Consider the following 18,691-nt stretch of genomic DNA (forward strand, 5'->3'; position numbering starts at 1 on the left):
ATGGCGTAATCAGGGACGACACGTAACGCTTTTATGGATTTTTTCGTTTTAGGAAGTCTCTTCTGAATGACATGTCTGTCAAGACGCAAAGTGTCGTACCTGATGCAGGCTAATCTGGGACGACACTTTACACGCATGCTCTAAACAAAGTGTTTCCATAGCGCTTCTCATTTTTTAACTTTGTTTTTCAACGGCTTGTCTTTATTTGCTTTGTGGCATACTTGACATAATGTATTGCGTAATGATTTCTTCAATATATGGACATTTTTAGATTTAACTAAGCAAGGGAATAAATGCATTTTCGGACATTGATTAAAGATTCGATATATTCCTTTTTTAATTACGTTAATATGGATTTATTCGAAAACCTTCGTTCTTAAAGCATACAATGTTACAATGTATTTGCTCATTGAAATATTAAATCAAAATTGCATTTATAAACGAAAACAATTTCATTAACGCACTTATCATAGCCTTTCGGTATTGTCTACCGGGCACATGCAGTTATGTGTACAACCCATAGACTTTAATAACTGTTCACACATGCTTGCGTTTTCTGAAGTGTGCTTAAATTTAAAAGAATTAAACCTTTTAACAAAATGTTCAAGTAAAATAAAAAGTAAAAGAAGAAAAAACGAACACATTTGCACCCACAGATTTTCTAAACTGGGTTTTATGGATGAATAAGGTTACAGCATCACACATCGGCCAGCCCGGAATTACATATGAGATTACGAGTTGATTCCATGTATGCGATCAAAGCGTTGACAGCAAGTTAATAAAACGTCAAAAACGTTCTGATTAATGTCATCGTCCTCTCATTCAAATGCTTAAAAATATCTCGATTTCATCGGATATGTACTCGTTAACTATATGGTATCTCGTATAGTTTGTTTATGTGACTGTCATTTTGTTTTGCTCCTTAAGATATATGTTGTCTGTTTGGGTTTTGAAATATTGGACAAAATCGGAAAATTACTAATTCGTTCTGTAAATAGGTATAGTCAATATATAATCTACCTAATTTAAGGAGGGATCCGCATAATTTTGTATTAACGTACATCGGCCCATATTACTTCCGGTGTAACCTCAGTGGGGCGTGACGCCGTTAGCCGACAACTTCTCTTTGGACAGCTACTTTTACGTCATCAAGGTCATCACCGGGATCCGCCCAGGAGCCGGCTCGAGATCTCGCGTGGGTTTCGCTATCGCCGGCGAGAAGATGGACACAGGGGTCCGGGAGCTATCCGATGGCGTCAGAAAGGTTGGCAATACTTCATCCTTGCTCCGAGAAAACGGGACTGAATGCATGTGCGTAAAGTGCCCATATTAATCTGTGCAATCCGCACAGGCTAGTCGGAAACGACACTGTTCGCTGAGACTGTTGTTTTTGTTAATAATAGTCTTCATTTCATTAAGCGGAAGGTATCGTCGCTGATAGGCTTGCGGGGACTTCGCAAGCTTATCTGGGACGATACTTAAAGCACAAGCATTAGACCCTGATTTCCCTGAGCGATGCTTATTTATGATTACATACAGATTATGTTGTTGTTGTTTTTTGCTTTAAAAACAAAACAAAATCTGTTTCATGTATATGCTTCTGCCCATTGGCTTATTTTGGATGAATACATGTGATGCAATAAGAAGTTATGCATGAGCGTACCTGTTTCCCCTAAACTTGAATGTTTGTGTTTGTTCGTTGCAAGACATACGTTACTCATTCTGCATTTTCGCGATAATACAAAATTGAGGTTTTCCGTGTATCAGAAATTCAATAAAACAGATTCGTTTGATTTGTTTGAAGGCATTGTGTTTTTAAACTCGAAGTCGTAAATACCGCGGTAATAGCACTTTAGAGACATAGACGTATGAACTCTACTATTAATAAATGCTTGTTGTTTCAGATAATATTTCTGAAAAAGATGTGTTGCTGATTTAAGGAATTTGCGAGCGGCAGCGTCTTGAACTTCCTGTTGTCGACGACGAAGAGCCTGGGTGACCTGGAGTACATCCGGATCTGGCACGACAACTCGGGCGGCGGCAAGCAATCCGGCTGGTATCTGAGTCGCATAGAGGTGCAGGACGTGCAGAGAAACGAAACGATCGTTACAATATTTACAATATTCACATGAGCTTCGATCTTAAAAAACGGGGTTTAATCCATATGTGCAGTGTCCTCCCAGATAAGCCGTCTGTGCAATCTGCATGGGCTATTCAGGGACGACACTTTCCGCCTTAACTTAATGTCCGCTAAGCAGAGACTTCCTGTAATCGAAAAATTCAACAAAAGCGGAATATGTCGTCCCTGAATAGCGGACAGAACAGGGCATTCAGTACTGTTTTCACAGAATGCGACACATTTTCAACAATAAAAAAAATATACATATACATTTATACTGTTGACAAATAGCTTCTGACTGTTTACGTTGAACGAAACTATGGTCTTCGATTCCTGCCATATTGTTTTAGTAGGTTGGCGGGTTAAAAAAGTTCCGTGCCCCCCCCCCAACCCCCCGCCCACCGCCAGGACACTTGTCCGCTTCCGGTCAATGGCGGTCAGGTGAAAATTTGTGAGTGAAAATTTGTTCTAAATAAGCGGTAAACTAATCACATAATAATATAAGAATTTGATATAATAGTCAGTGGGTGATTGCGAGTTTGCGCGACGAGGAATTACCACAAAGTTCAATGGATGAGTCGGACATACTGACTACAACGGAGTACGCAATACCTGTGCAGAACCGGTTTAAACAAATGAACAATGGCGGGCAAGGACTGAGTGAAAACGGTGGGTTTCAAACTGTGCAACGTAGAACGAAACGTAAAAAAGTGAGTAGTAGCAATATGGATACGTTTGCAAACATGGACATAGATAGTTAATTAGTTTGCATGTTCGAAAAAATGAAGGTGATAGAAGACACAATATCTGAATGTAGAAATGACATAATCAAGGTAAACAGCAATTATAAACTGATAGATGCACGAGTATATGCCCTCGAGCAAACTATGGATTGGCAAGTTGAAATGACCCGCTCAATGTGTTACCACTCAATAGACAGAGACGCGAGAGATATGCGAAACAATATTATAATATATGGACTCTCCGAGCGGCTACCATACAATGACAGGAACCTTGTTTTGAAATTCCTCGAAAATGAGCTAGAAATTGACACCAGCGATATGATGATCGATCGAGCACATCGATTAGGTAGAAAATTCCCAAACACAAATGACCAAAAGAGACCAATGATAGCGCGCTTCCGAGTCTACATAGATACTGAAACCATACTTTCGAACGCATACAAGTTAAAACGCACCCACTTTGGACTAGACCGCCAATACCCAAAAGAAATTGCAAGAGCTCGAAAGGAGCTATATCAATCAAAAGAGGCCAAATATGCACGAATGTCAAATCAAAGAGTGAAAATTAAGTACCCTGCTAAATTGTTTATCAATGACAGATCTATAGAAAACAAATTCCCAGGGTGGTTTAATGTTCTAGGGGTTGACAGGCTGAAGAGGTGCCCTGATACTAAGCCGACCCAAAGCGCGAGGGACGGTGTACTCCAATGAGACTGTTATAAACAGCAGTAGCGAGATTGACAGTAATGATGGCAATGATCAGGAGGCTGCAGATGAGGAGGTTTTCCTGAAAACACAAGAAAGAAGCATACAGCCTATCGTGGGCAACGCCCACGAAAATGTAAACAAACCTAGAAGTAGGACAAATAGCGCGGACCGTATAGAGCAGAGTGAGTCAGTACGCGTACCTGTAAACGAAACTCACCTGAGCGTGTCTACAAAAACGCCTCTAATCAACAAAACACAAATCCCTACCAAGACGATCGAGAGCAGAAAAACCGATACATCTAATAGTGTGAGACAGTTAAAAACAAAACGTGCTAAAATGGCACAATCACAACCGAATAAAATAACAAGCGACAGAAAAACAGTGAACCAGCGCAGAGATGTATCCCAAAACTTTGACACAATTAAAAATAGCACGGGGACATCGGGTTTAGAGCAGATCGACGTACCGGTCACGAAATAGGACAGTAACAGAGAAAGCACGGGAATTAAAATGTGTTTATTGAATGTTCAGGGACTTATCGGGAAACGTTATAACAAATTATTATCAGGTGAAATGAAAACAGTTATTGCCGAAAACGAAATACTATTATTTACAGAAACATGTTCTAATTCTTTGTATAACCATGATGTCGATGGTTTTCATTATTATATGCTAAGTAGAACTGTACATCTTAAAGGGACAAAACGGGCTAGTGGTGGAATAATGATTTATATTGCCGATCGTTTGAAAAACAGTATTGATTTCTTGAAAAGTAGAGATGATTGTATTATGTGGATAAAACATAACGGTCATATGTTTGAAAACGGGATTGATATTTTACTTTGTTTGGCGTATAATGTGCCACATGGAAGCAGTGGGGAAATGTTTATTAACGAAAGTTTATTTGATCAAGTTTTAAACGATATGATACAGTTCGAACATACTTATAATAATAACTGCAGATTTATAGTTTGTGGAGATTTTAATTCAAGAATTGGCGTTAAAGCCGATTATGTTGAAAATAATGATTTACAACGATTTAATGTATTACCAGACGATTATATCGCAGATAGTTTTTTACCAAGATTAAGTCAAGATAAAGTTGTAAATGAGCACGGTAATTGTTTACTTGAGTTTTGTAAAATGACTGGGTTAAAAGTGTTGAATGGTAGAGTAGGTGTAGATAGTAGGATTGGAAAATTTACTTGTGTAACCAGTAACGGGTCTAGTGTTATCGATCTTGTTATGTGTTTGCCTGCTTTATTTAAATGTGTTGATAAGTTTGAGGTTTTTGATCCTAATTTAATATCGGACCACTGTGTAGTACAGTTTTTTATAAGTACCTACACTTATGAAGATACATCTGATGATGTTGATAAAACTGCTTTGTTAAAAAATGAATGTGATAATGCAAAAAACATTTAAAAATGGGATAAAAATAAAACCGATCTTTATATACAGTCACTCCAAAATGATAGTATTATACAGTCTTTAAACAAGGTATGCAATGATATTAATACCACTAACTGTTTCTCGTCTCTAGACCAAAGTTTAGAACATTTTTGTTCCATTATTGATGAAGTGTGTTCACCATTATTTAAGAAAACTATAAAAACTGGCAAAAATGAAAAATATCAACATGTTCAAAATAACAAATGGTTTAATGACGAGTGTCAATCAGCAAAATCAGAGTTTTATAAATTATTGAACATATATAGGAATAGCAAGTCTGACGAAAATAGAATAAGTATGACCAGTGCACGTAGTTTATACAAATGCCTTGCTAGAAAAAATAAATATCAATATGATACTGAGCAGACAAAAATACTAGAACAAAATAGATATTTAGATGCAAAGAGATATTGGAGTATGTTAAAAGGATCAGTTAAGCGAATTAAATCAAGCGAATTGCATACAGATGACTTTGTAAGATATTTTAAATCAATAAATGATCCGGATTCACACTTTTATCAACCAGACGAAGATATCGTTTATTTTAATGAGCGTTATTTGAATGACGAATTACATGTAATGTTTGAAGAGTTAAATATGGAGATTACACATGAAGAAAAAAAAGCATGCATTTGTTTAAAAACTTGTAAGTCGGCAGGTCCGGATTATGTACTAAATGAGTTTTAAAAAAATGGTGTTTCCGAAACTCACTTTTTGGAGGTTTTGTTTGTACTTTTTAATAAAATGTTGAACTTGAGTTATTTTCCAGAGGCATGGAGCGAAGGGTTAATTGTACCTTTACATAAGAAAGGCGATTTAGACGATACGGCCAATTACAGAGGAATTACATTGTTAAGCACTATAGGAAAATTATTTAGTAAAATTATTAACAATCGATTAAGTGTTTGGGGGACAAATATAATGTTTACATAAAAGCCAAAGCCGGATTTCGGAAAGGTATGGGAACAGTTGATAATATATTCGTCTTGCAAGGTATAATAACTCATATTTTAAACCAAAAGAAGAAACTGTATACGGCATTTATTGATTTTACAAAGGCATTTGATTTTGTTGTGAGAGATATTATATGGTACAAACTAATAAAACTAGGCATTAGAGGTAAACTTTTGAATATAGTCAGATCAATGTATAATGTTGTTAAATCAAAAATAAAATATAATAACGAAATTAGTCATGAATCGTTTACATGTTTTTTAGGGGTAAGGCAAGGGGAATCATTATCGCCTTTTTTATTTTCAATGTATCTTAACGACATCGAGGAACACTTTATGCTTAACAAATTTGAAGGTGTTGACCTAGGCATGTTAAAATTGTTTTTACTGTTGCATGCTGACGACATTGTTCTCTTTGCGGAATCAGAAGTTGGTTTACAAAAAGGATTAGATTTGTTAGATGAGTATTGTGCGAAATGGAAACTCTGTGTAAATATCAATAAAACAAAGATTATGATTTTAAAAAAAGGGGAACAAAATAGAAAACATTTGAAGTTTACATATCAAGGAAATGAGCTAGAAATTGTTAATAAATTTACATATCTTGGAGTAATATTCACAACGGGGGGATCTTTCTCAGCAACATATGATGCGCTTTCGGGGCAGGCCCTAAAAGCACTTTTTAAGTTAAAATCAAATTTGGTGAAATTTACAAATATCTCAGTTAGCCATAGTCTTGAATTTTTCGATAAGCTTATCGAACCAATTTTAAATTATGGCTGTGAAGTTTAGGGATTAAACAATAGCATCCAAATCGAAAGAATACATCTACGTTATTGTAAACAGGTGCTGGGTGTCCGAACTCAAACACAGAATAATTTCATTTACGGGGAACTTGGGCGTTACCCTCTTATAAATAAACGGATTGTTTGTGTTTTAAAATACTGGATAAAAATATTACAATCTGATGATGTAAAATATATTAAAATTGTTTATAATACGTTAGTACATGATCTCGAAATGTATCCCGAAACAATTCTTGGGTAAAATCTGTTAAACATCTATTAAATACACTAGGTTTTGGTGACGCATGGTTTTTTCAGGGAGTAGGAGACGTTAATTGTTTTATATCCATTGTTAAACAACGCATATCTGATATATACGTTCAGAATTGGATAACCGAGTTACAACAAACGACAAGGGGTAAAAATTATTGCATTTACGGAATTTTTAGATTTCAGCCTTATCTCAATGTTGTAAATATTTCAAAATTAAGATTCGAATTTACGCGTTTACGAGTATCTGCTCACAGACTTGAAGTCGAAGCAGGGCGATGGCACAAGCCTGAAAAGACACCGTATGAAAACAGAAAATGTAAACACTGTAACGTTCTCGAAGATGAGTTCCATTGCTTACTCGAATGTCCAGTTTTTGATAGTCTTAGAAAACAATATATACGTAGATATTATTGTAATCGCACAAATATGATAAAATTTATCGAACTTTTACAAACTGACAACGCTAAAACAATTAAAAATCTTGCAACATTTATTTTTAAAGCAGCTAAATTGAGAACTGAATTATATTATCGATAGTCTCTCTCCAAATATTACTGTCTATGTGTTGTTAGAACATTCAAGTTTATTTTGAATACCATAAGATTTTACAAAATGCATATTATATAATTACCTTAATATATAAATGTTAAAAATATTTGTTTATTTTGAATATGAATGTCTTTAGAGTTGCCAATTCTTTCGTTAAAAATTGTTAACTTATATTGCCTAAAATAGTATATGTATATACCTGTATGTCATTGACCACGGTTTACTACATTGTGTATTATATGTTTGTGTACTCATGGGCTTAAAGCCTAATGTATTCTGAAATAAAACCATGTATATTCCTTGTCTCTTAGAACGACAAAAAGGGGCGCCTAAACGACAATAGTGTTTTTAATCAACATTTGTGTCCTTCGTGAGTAAATATGTAGATCAGACGCGCTGTCGACCTTCAAACCCGCTAATTCGCAAGATCTATTTGACAGGAATAAGCCACCATACGAAATAAGCACCGCATGTGGAAAATTCAAATCTTCGAGTAATGAGGTGCAGTTTTCAGACAGATTGATCAATAGAAAGCTTCCCTATGTATCTTTGAATTTCCACTCTTCAATAATTATTTTTGAAACCATTAATATTCTTTTGTTAGCAGTTTTATATTCCAGGCGGGGCGTTGGATGGCGCTCGAGAAAGTCAACGGCTTGCTACAGTACTTACTTCCGGTGTGTAAGACGGAGAACATTAATCAGTTCAACCAACGCTTCTTCATAAACGCTAAGGAGACGCTTGCCGGTAAAACAATATATCATATTCGCGCTTAATGCATGTACGTTGAGTGTCGTGCCACATTAGCCGGTGCAGTCCGCACAGGCTTATCTGACACAATATTGTCCGCTTTTGTTGTATTTTTTGTTTAAAAGAAGTCTCTTATTAGCGAAAATCACGAAAAGGCGGAAAGTGTCGTCCCTAATCTGGGACGAAACTTAACTCACATGCTGTAAACCCCGTTTAGTCCCTTTATCGCTAATTGTGATTGAATAACCGTAAATATGCTTTAAATCTGAATATCATACAATTACAAGAGAATTCGTTTTGGCGTGATCATTTAACCATCAAGTATCTGTTTTTCCGGTCTTGTGTATGTGTTATCACACTGCAACAAGCAAACGTTCTCTGTGCAGCATCATTTATGAATTAAAATAGGAATCACACATCATTTCATTTACAAATGAATGCAGCAATATTTTAGTAAAATTACTAAAATAGTATTGTACTGAAAAAATGTGGTATAACAAATTTCAGCAATTGGAGAATCCCCATAATATTATTATCAGACAGTTTCGTTGCATCAAACCGATCACGAATAAACGACAATTTATATGTTTGTTTCTCTCCATAAGCATATTTTTTTTAACCTTTTGGTAAGTACAATTATCAGACATCGTAACAGTTATATTCGTAACGTTAATTCCCGTCTATATCCCTACCTGCACGATGCACAGAAAGTCACATGTGGGTGTCTATCGCATACCGGCCGCAGACCAGCAACTACACGCGCTGTCAGCGGGTTTCCTGCGCCTTGGCATTCATCATGCTCAGCATGTTTGCCAACGCCATGTGCTTCCAGCTGGAGGGCAAGGACGGAGACATCGAGGACGGCACGGACATCCAAGTTGAAATCCTTTCCGATTTTCGTTGGAACAGGTGTGTACATTGGAATTATTCTTGTTTTTTTTTTGGGAGGACGAACATTGACTGTACAGGCTAATCTGGGACGACACTTTACGCAAATGCTTTGAGCTCAGTTTTACCAAAACGAGGCTAAATTATATGATCTTTGTAGTTATACATCTCTTTCATCTCGGCGCTGATCGTGACGCCTCCCACTATCATCCTCATATACCTCTTCAAACTCTCCAAACCCAAACCCGCAGACCCGAACACGACGCTGTTCAAGCCCGGTTAGAGGTCGACCAAGATCCGGGTCTCGATGGTCCACGACTGACTCGAAAAACAGCACCAGCGCAGCGTTCAGCTGGAAAAGTGTCTTGTACAGAAAGGAAACCCTTCAACGCAGGTTAGTATTTGCCCCTTTTTTTGTTAACGTATGCAGTTTGTTTATACTAGAGGTAAACAAAAAATAAGAATCATGATATGGTATAACACAATCGCCCCTTCATATTCATGTACACGGAAATATTGAATTTAGAAGAATATGTCAACGCCCTTGCAGCGGAAATTGCATCTGTGTTTTGTTGGTTTGTTCCTCGTGTTTATAATTCACCTGACAGTGACCAATGGCCGCGAGCATACAGTACAAGTAGAAACACTACTGACAGTCAGTAGATGTCGAGTATCAAGCACTGACGCCTTTAACGAAATCTCGACATTTTAAAAAAAAGCAATGCTAATTATATTTACCGTTCTTTTATATATCACCATTATCGTGGTTTTACGTTCAAATAAATATAACAAGTGAAAATCTCGATCCTTTGGTTGACATTGTTAAATGTATTTCTCAATGCATACATTTCTCCGCCAATAAACAGCCTATTGCCGTTGTGATAACCGGCGATGAAGCCACTCGGATTTTTTTTTAATTGTTGCTTACTGGTCGATCAAAAGCGATGATGCAAACACAAATCTGAATGCCCGCAATTGGGTTTTATGCAGGTGTGGAAAGTGTCATCACATATTAGGCTGTGTAGTCTGCACAGGTCGATGAGGGACGACCCCTTCCGCTTATATGGATATATTCTTTTTAATGAGGTTTCTTCCAAACGAAAATACATGAAATGCGAAAAGTGTTGTCTCTGATTAGCCTGTGCGGACTGTACAGGCTTATCTGTGACGACACTTTACGAACGTGCGTCTGCGCTGTTGTCAGGGCCTGAAGCTTCCGTATCAGTGCACGTACCTCGCCTGGTTCCTGGTTTTCCTTATATGGTTCCTATGCGCGTTCTACATCATGCTCTACAGCATGGAATGGGGCAAGAAGAAGTCAGAAAAGTGGCTCACAACCTTCTTCCTCTCCTGCTTCCAGTCCATATTCTGCATTGACCCCGTCAAGGTAACCATAGTCTAGGCCGACTTCACGCACACTTAAAGCGGAAAGTGTCGTCCCTGATTAGCCTGTGTGGACTTCACTGGCTTATCTTGAACGACACTTTACTTAAATACACTTTACGGTCAGACTTTATATACCTGGTCTTTAATGTTTTTTGTTTGCATGTAAGCGTTCGGCAATGTTTTTTTTTCAACAATGTTTGTGAACATATGTGTCTGCCGATAGGTCTGGTTTTAACACATTAAGCAAAATTAGTTTCAAACTGTAGCCTTGATGAATATGCTTATTTATTTATTTTTTTCACTTCGTGCATTATATACGTCAAAAAGCGCTTGACTTAACTGATCTACACGCGCTGACTATACACTTTCCGCTTGTATTGTGTTTTCGTTTAAAGGAGGGTTCATATGAAAGAAAATCCAGTCAATGCGGAAAGTGTCGTCACTGATAAGCCTGTGCTGACTGCACCGGCTGATCTTGGACGACATTTTACGCACATGCATTTGCATACTGCAGGTGGTGTTGATGACTGTGGTGTTCACGATCGTATTCCATTCGATGTCCGACTCCAAGGCGATCATCGACAGATGCACCATCATGAAGAAGTACTCGCGCATTCTCAGGGGACGGTCTGGTAATATTTTATTTTAATTTAAATTATCATTTAGATATTAGCTACCCCATGTTATTAACAATACATTTGGCAACATGTTATCCTTATTAACCATGCCTTCAATACTGTCTGCACGCGGCATCTTGTTCTCTGTCATGTACAATGTTGTCTGCCGGCGACATTCTACAAACGCGCGCGTGTTTTTTTCTCCGAGCATCATAATTTCAAATATTTGCATTTGTCGATAAACAAAGATATATCGGAAACTTTCCAACTGCGGAAAAACGTGTTATCTATAAATACCACGTCGTGTACGTAGCTTATACTTTATAGATCTATATACTTTGTCGTCGGCATGCCACACCATGAACGTACAACGTTTTCTGCAGGAAGCTTTACTTTTTTTAAGATCTAACTGTTTTCTGCATTAAGCATGACTTTTTTAAAGATCGAACTATTATATCTTTTGCAAGAGATACTATGCTCTATATAAAAACAGTGTCGCATAAAAGCCAGGCTGTGATACCTATAAAAAGCACATGGTGTCGTCTGCATGTGAAACCATTTCATCCATATAAAATGATGCCATGCGACACCGTGTTCATAAAATGTCGTCTGCAGACGGTATGCGAGATTGTGCGCATACCATGTCGTCTGAAGGCGGTATGCGCACCGTGTTCATAAAATGTCGTCTGCAGGCGGTATGCGCACCGTGCTCATACAATGTCGTCTGCAGGGGGTTTGCGCACTGTGTTTATACAATGTCGTCTGCAGACGTTATGCGGCTCGCAGCGCCCATTCTGGACCAGAAGCATCTGGAGAAAGCCAAGTGTCTGCGGCAGAAGGAGCTGCAGATGAACAGGGCGATCCGGGACGCCATACTGAACATCCTCATGTTCTGGATAATCTTCAGTATCGCTTACAGTAACCGTGACGGACGCTCCTACCTTATTCACAAGGAAACTATGGATGCATTTATTGCACCTCCCAAAAAAAATTTCCCACCTCCTAATCAAACTAAACATGATTTACCAAAATTTACTGAGGTTGGTACATATATTCATTCGTGAGCAGTATGTTTTCTTATTGTTGCAGACTTAAAATTTGTCATACGTTCATTTGTTTTTTTCTATTTTTTAATGGAGCTTTTTATGCCTCCAGTAGGGTGGCATACAGCAGTTGAACTGTCCGTCAGTCCGTCAGTCTGTCCGTCCGAAAACTTTAACATTGCCCATAACTTTTGCAATATTGAAGATAGCAACTTTATGTTTCGCATGCATGTGTATCTCATGGAGCTTCACATTTTGAGTGGTGAAAGGTCAAGGTCATGCTTCAAGGTTAAAGATAAAAAATAAAAAATAAAATAAAAACGGCGCAGTAGGGGCATTGTGTTTCTGACAAACACATCTCTTGTTTTGTTTTGTCTTCAGTGTTCATCCTATCTCATATAAAATTCGATTTATAAATCGCGTAATGTGTAGAATCTACAGGGATACCAAATGTAAAGTCACGAAAAACGAGACTTGATGAAATATGTGTATTGTAGATAAAAAAGCAACAGGATTTTTTTGAATGTCTCAACATGACGGTGCTGCCCCGGATGTTCCCGGAAGTGGATTTCAATAACGAGACGCTCCACTGGCGCTTACAGCATTGAAGGAGGGACTAAGTACAGGGTCGGTCCCCCTCGACTGCGACAACTCAGAATTAAATCAGGTGCATGTTCACTGCTTTGCTTCTATAACTATAGTTTTACTTCTACCACCATCACTTTTTTGTACAGCTAAATACAGGCTCGAGTAAACAACTTTGACTGCTCAAACATTTTACAGCTGAATAAAATTTAATGTATAGATATCGATAAGAAATTATTTTGGATTGCAACAAAATCTGGCTGAATAATTACCATTATAGTTTTTCCTCTGTGTAAATAATATAATATCATAGAAGGATAAAAGGCAGTTTATTTTAAGAATCAACAATATAATTTCTTAGTTAATACATACGATCGTTCACAATTTCAGATCGCTGTAAAAACGAGTACATGGATGAAACAAAATGTTATAAGTACTATTACGAGCCGGACGAGGAAACAGGTGCCTTCTGCATCGGTTGGAAGGCCGGGCCGTGCGACGACAAGGCGAGTATCTACGATTTCTCATCCGCTGCTTGTAATTTCACGTCGGCGTTCGATATCTGGGGAATACCCATCGCAGGGGGGTACAATACATATGGTGGAGGAGGATACATCGCAAAGTTGGACGTCAATAGGCTGGTCAGTCAGAAAATTGTGAACGAGCTTTACCTGAATTCCTGGATTGACAGTCACACAAGAGCAGTTGCCCTAGAATTTACCCTTTTCTGCTTACAAGTCAACACCTTTACGTACAACATGTTCTAGGTAGAATTCCCGGAGACAGGCGGCGCGTTCGTCTAGTATGGGATACATCCCATGAATGTGTACCAGCACGTTGGTACCATGGGCCTTTACACGCTGGCGTGTGAGCTGACATAAATCGTGTACCTGGTGGGGTTCACACCATGTCCGTATTCAAAGAGGACAAGAAGGCGTTTATCAACTTCTATCACATTGCTCTATGGAACGACATGCTCGTGCTCCTGTTGGGAATCCTCTGCTTTATGGCCACTCTACGACTCATCAACGTGCTCGGCTACAGCAAGCGCACCGGCACCGTGGTACGGGTCTTCAAGAAGGCCGCCTCGCAGCTCATCTGGTTCGGTCTGTTCTTTACCGCCTGCTTCACCATTTACTGCATCCTCGGCTGGTTGCTATTTGGCACCCATCTCCAGTACTACAAGGACATCTTCTCTTCCTTTCGGACCATGTTTCTCAGCATGATCGGCAAGAACAGGTTCACGGAGATGGATAACATGAGCCCCTACATGGCTAAGATTTACTTTTTGTTCTTCATCGGCGTCATGATCTACCTTGTCTTTACAATATTCCTGGCGCTACTCAGCAAGGCAATCGATTATGTACACGATGAAGCCAAGAAGGACACGGGCGATGAAATGGTTGACTTTGTATTGAAGAAATTAAAAAGACAGAAAAGACAGAAAATCAGTTACAAGATTAGGTACGTTACAATTATTGAATTTTATTTGTTGTTTTTTGTTTCCGTTCCATTTATGATGGACCTACCTTTTCTTGTAAACGTTATCTTTTAGTATTGTGTCCATGTATATTATGAGACGATATGGTTTTGGAAATTAAGCAACCGGTGAGGGCGGTGTTTAACAAACAACGTCACTTGTCTCACCAAAATGCCCCATTGTACCTGTAATACAGTTGGTCTGAATGTTTCAGTGAAGAAAAGATGAGTCACAGCATCCGGCTCCGCGGATCGTGTACACTAACATGGGCGCCTTAGAGGATATCCGGAACTCGCTGCAGTGCGCCCTCATATCCCACAAGCGCGGCAAGTAGTGCTCAATTGGTCGTTATAGGCTCAGGTGGTACGTTTAAGAACCCGGGGTACTCTTATATATACAACAATGTAACTCGGATACGGATAATATCATTAAAGGCACCTGACCATGCTCCGGAGTACTTTTTAGGATATTTTACGTACACCGACTACTTTTTAGTATACTTAAGAGTATCCGTTGTACTTTTAAGTAGTACCTGAGTCGACAACGACCAATCGAGCTGAAGTAGTCCGGTCTTGGCCAAGTGATTTGAGCTAATCCTTCTTATAGCCATGTCTTCGTGACAGTTTTCGTTTCCATAAAGTGCATTTTTCGTGTGATCGACAATATTCCAGTGTTTCAAAAGTAAGACTTGTAAAGTGCTCGATTCAAATAAGTTTAAATAGCAGTCAGCCTTATGCCCGATCATAATGATATCGCTTTATCGCTTGTATTTGTCAACACTTTACTGTTGATGACCATTTGCTAACAGATATAGATTTGCGTATATAAAATTGCATGGTTACTGCAAGGAAGTACTTAAGCGTCTTCAATGTTAGAAACAGTTTCAATGAAAATGTGTATCACTGAAAATACAATAGTGTCGGATCTTTTTCTCGCACGGCAGTGACCATTTTGCCCTCATCTGGTCCAAGAGAGTCTCGATTGAGGGCAGGTCGTTGAAAAAATCCACCAGAAGCATCAACAAGCAAATTCAATGACTTGATATCTCCCGCCAAATCAATTGTGTTTATGGCGGGTGAAATCCTTTGATATACGGTATTATCATAAACAATAATTAAGAGTAGGGTAATTATTTTTATGCATTGCGATTCTCCTCATTTATATCTATACGAAGTTTCATGTTGAAATCTTGAAGGGTATCTGAGATATAGCCTTGAAAATTACATCATACAAAACAACAAAGGGCAATAACTCTTAGTTATGAAAGTGTAGGGTTATGGTTCTTGTGCATGACACTCATTCCCGTTGATTTCTACAAACCAATGAAGTTTCATGTTGAAATCTTGTATCGTATCTAAAATATAGCCCTGAAAAGTTTCCTCATACATAAACAACAAAGGGCAATGACTCTTATTTAAGAAAGTGAAAGGTTATGGTTCTTAAGCATGGCACTTCTCCTCATTAATATCAATACATCTATGACGTCTCATTTTGAAGCAATACATGATGTCTGAGATAATAGCCCTTTTTATTAACTGATTTTAGCAAAAGATAAGCGCCTTTAGACACAGACAATTGTTTAAGTGACACGTTCAAACAATATTTAATGAAATCTTTATTTTTGGTATTAATAAATTTTAGTTTCATGTTAAAGGGACTGTCAATCGCGATTGACGAAAAAAGAAAAGTTTTAAAATACCGTATTTTTTTGCAATTATTAGTTTATATTGATTAAAATATCACGACTGGTATATTACATTACTTGAAAAAAGTTCATATTTTCAGTATATTCGGTAATAAAATTTCGCGATGTGAAATCGAATGTACATCGCGAAAATAGGTGACATAACGATATACACACTTAAAATAACGCAAGTAGATTAATCATTTTATATATAAAATATATACAATTCACTACGCATGCACAATTTGCATTCCTGGGTTTACCACGTGACGATGATGATCAATCTACTTGCTTTATATTTAGTTAACTGGTAGTTACCTGGTAGACATACCCAGTAAAATTTATTACCGAATATACTGAAAATATGAAGACTTAACAACTTTTTTCTAGTTGTGTAATATACCAGTCGTGATATTTTTTATCAATATAAACTAATTATTGTAAAAAATACGGTATTTCAGAACTTTTCTTTTTTCGTCAATCGCGGTTGACAGTCGTGTACAATGTGATTTAAAAAGTTATAGCCGCCTGTCGCTGATATTGTCCATTTTAAATAAATGTTAACATTCTCAATATTGCATAATAAATTGAATAGGTAATGATTTAGCACTTTTTCAAATTTAAAAGAAACACACTATATAATTGATTTGTTTTAATTTTACTTATAAACGTAGAAACTTTAAAAAGCTTTTATACCTTTTGTCAGTTGCATTCAAATTCGTAAATACGTATTAAAAGCATTGAGGCTTTAGATCACACCGTCATTTTAACCGGCAATAAATCGTGCAAAAAATACAAAGGTTAAAGTTTAATATCGATTGAACAAATAATATAAAGCACGTGATCAACGACTAAGCGATTAAAAAAAAAAGAACACTCGTAGGCACAAAGCCACAAATGCACAGATACACATACACGCACGTAGGCAGACAAGGACAGTCGCACACACGCACGTTTTGTGTTAGATGCCATGGTTAGTGACAATCCAGGATTAACATTTATTATTTCGCCTCTTTTATTTCCGGTGGAAAATCAAATGGGAGCTTTTAGAGAGTGGGATTTTTCACGCGCTAAAATTGGCGCGGATAACTGCGAAGATATGCTGAATGGTATCTATGCAAAGCATATAAAGAAATCGAGATTGCAAGTATTTATAAAAAAAAATCTTTCATTACTTGTTGATAATTAGCGATACTAATTAAAACATTTGTAATAAAAATATTATTAAACTTTTCATATGAATATTTCAATTTCAGCACATGTAAGTTAAATTGACTAATTTGTTAATAACGCCTCGGTCAGAAATAAGGCGCTGTCGCCACTGGACCCATGACTCTTCTAAGCCCGGGACATATCGACAGGCGGCAGTTACATGGCAGTTGCGATTGGGCGAATTAATTGAAATTTTAGACTGTTGGCGAGATTACGCTGCTGTACTCATTTCTGTTTGTTAGAACAACATTTTTTCAATTTCGAAAATAAATCGGAAAGTTGCCGACCGATGTGTACTCGTCCAGCTCAAATGTTGTGATGGTGGGCAATGGAAAATAAAAAATATATTAATTGAAAACACTTGAGTAAAATCTCTGATAAAAAACAACAACATTTGCATTTAAATTGACTGGTATGAAGTTTTTGAGAGTGTAATCGTAATTCTAGTACCATCCAATATATGTAAAAACAAAATAGCGCCGCCTAACCTGCGCACCGGCATGTGACGTCATTTTACTATGACATGTTTCTAGTCGGTAAAAAACTTTCGAAAATCGTGAAATACTCTCTCAATCCTTAACAAAACTTATGCAACTGTGCAAGATTTTGTGAATGACATCGTATTTAGTTATAAAATATAACTTACTTACCCATATATAGGCTATTTAGTATTTACCGGACAGTTATGTTTTTAATACCGTCGGAAAAACTTATAAACAAAAGGCGCCCGAACTAAAAGATCACGGGGAAGATATTTCGAACGTTTTGGATTACTTCGATACGTCCCACCCACCGATACGCAGTACTCGAAGTATTCTTTGACACATTGTATTTTTGTTTTGTTGATTGTGATAGTCGCCTTTTTCGTAAGTATTTCAGTCAAATAATGTCGGTAAACATACTCTCGCATTTCAATTGGTAGGATAATTTACCTATATTTCAAATATATATATGTCAGTTATAGATTAGTTGACTCAATGTTAGGGTGGACTGGCCTGAAAGAATTAACTTCTACACATAACACCAACCATATGGTGCGTGGACTGAAAATCGTACTCGTGATTCTCTGATGACGAGGCGAATCGGGGATGGGTTGGTAATCTGTTCAGACACATAAAGGACATTCAGTGGATATGGGCAGCAACAAGGCTATACTTTTGCGACAGGCATGGATTGCTATAAAATATCTATAAATTGACCTTTTTATATCTGTAATTTTGTAGGATACATTCGTCAGTCATGACTGTTTTCGTCGAGAGGTTTTCGGATCACATTTTTCTAGAAAACAACAAGTGGACACAAAACTTTGACCTGCTGCAAATCGTCTCAATGACCTTCACCTTTAGCCAGGTTTCTTGTAAATGCTTCAAACAGTAAAAGCAGTTTTTTTTCTGTTTTTGTTAAACGGCATTGCCCCCCCCCCCCCCATTTTGGGAAAAAAATGAGTCGCAAACTGTTCAAAA

General features: G+C 37.5%; 1 protein-coding gene across 1 annotated transcript; it reads left to right on the plus strand.

Moving 5' to 3' along the window:
- The first annotated feature begins 13,759 nt into the window (after nucleotides 1-13,759).
- On the plus strand, nucleotides 13,760-14,666 carry LOC127849865 (uncharacterized). Its single transcript, XM_052382619.1, has 2 exons — nucleotides 13,760-14,316; nucleotides 14,552-14,666. The coding sequence occupies exons 1-2, from the start codon at nucleotides 13,760-13,762 to the stop codon at nucleotides 14,664-14,666; spliced, it is 672 nt and encodes a 223-aa protein (XP_052238579.1).
- The last annotated feature ends 4,025 nt before the right edge of the window (nucleotides 14,667-18,691 follow it).

The sequence above is a fragment of the Dreissena polymorpha genome, chromosome 11, assembly GCF_020536995.1.
Source record: "Dreissena polymorpha isolate Duluth1 chromosome 11, UMN_Dpol_1.0, whole genome shotgun sequence".
Taxonomy (NCBI): domain Eukaryota; kingdom Metazoa; phylum Mollusca; class Bivalvia; order Myida; family Dreissenidae; genus Dreissena; species Dreissena polymorpha.

Coding starts and splice junctions, on each gene's coding strand:
- LOC127849865 (XM_052382619.1), top strand. CDS start 13,760: ATGTCCGTATTCAAAGAGGACAAGAAGGCGTTTATCAACTTCTATCAC. Junction 14,317..14,551: donor AAAATCAGTTACAAGATTAG/GTACGTTACAAT, acceptor GTTTCAGTGAAG/AAAAGATGAGTCACAGCATC.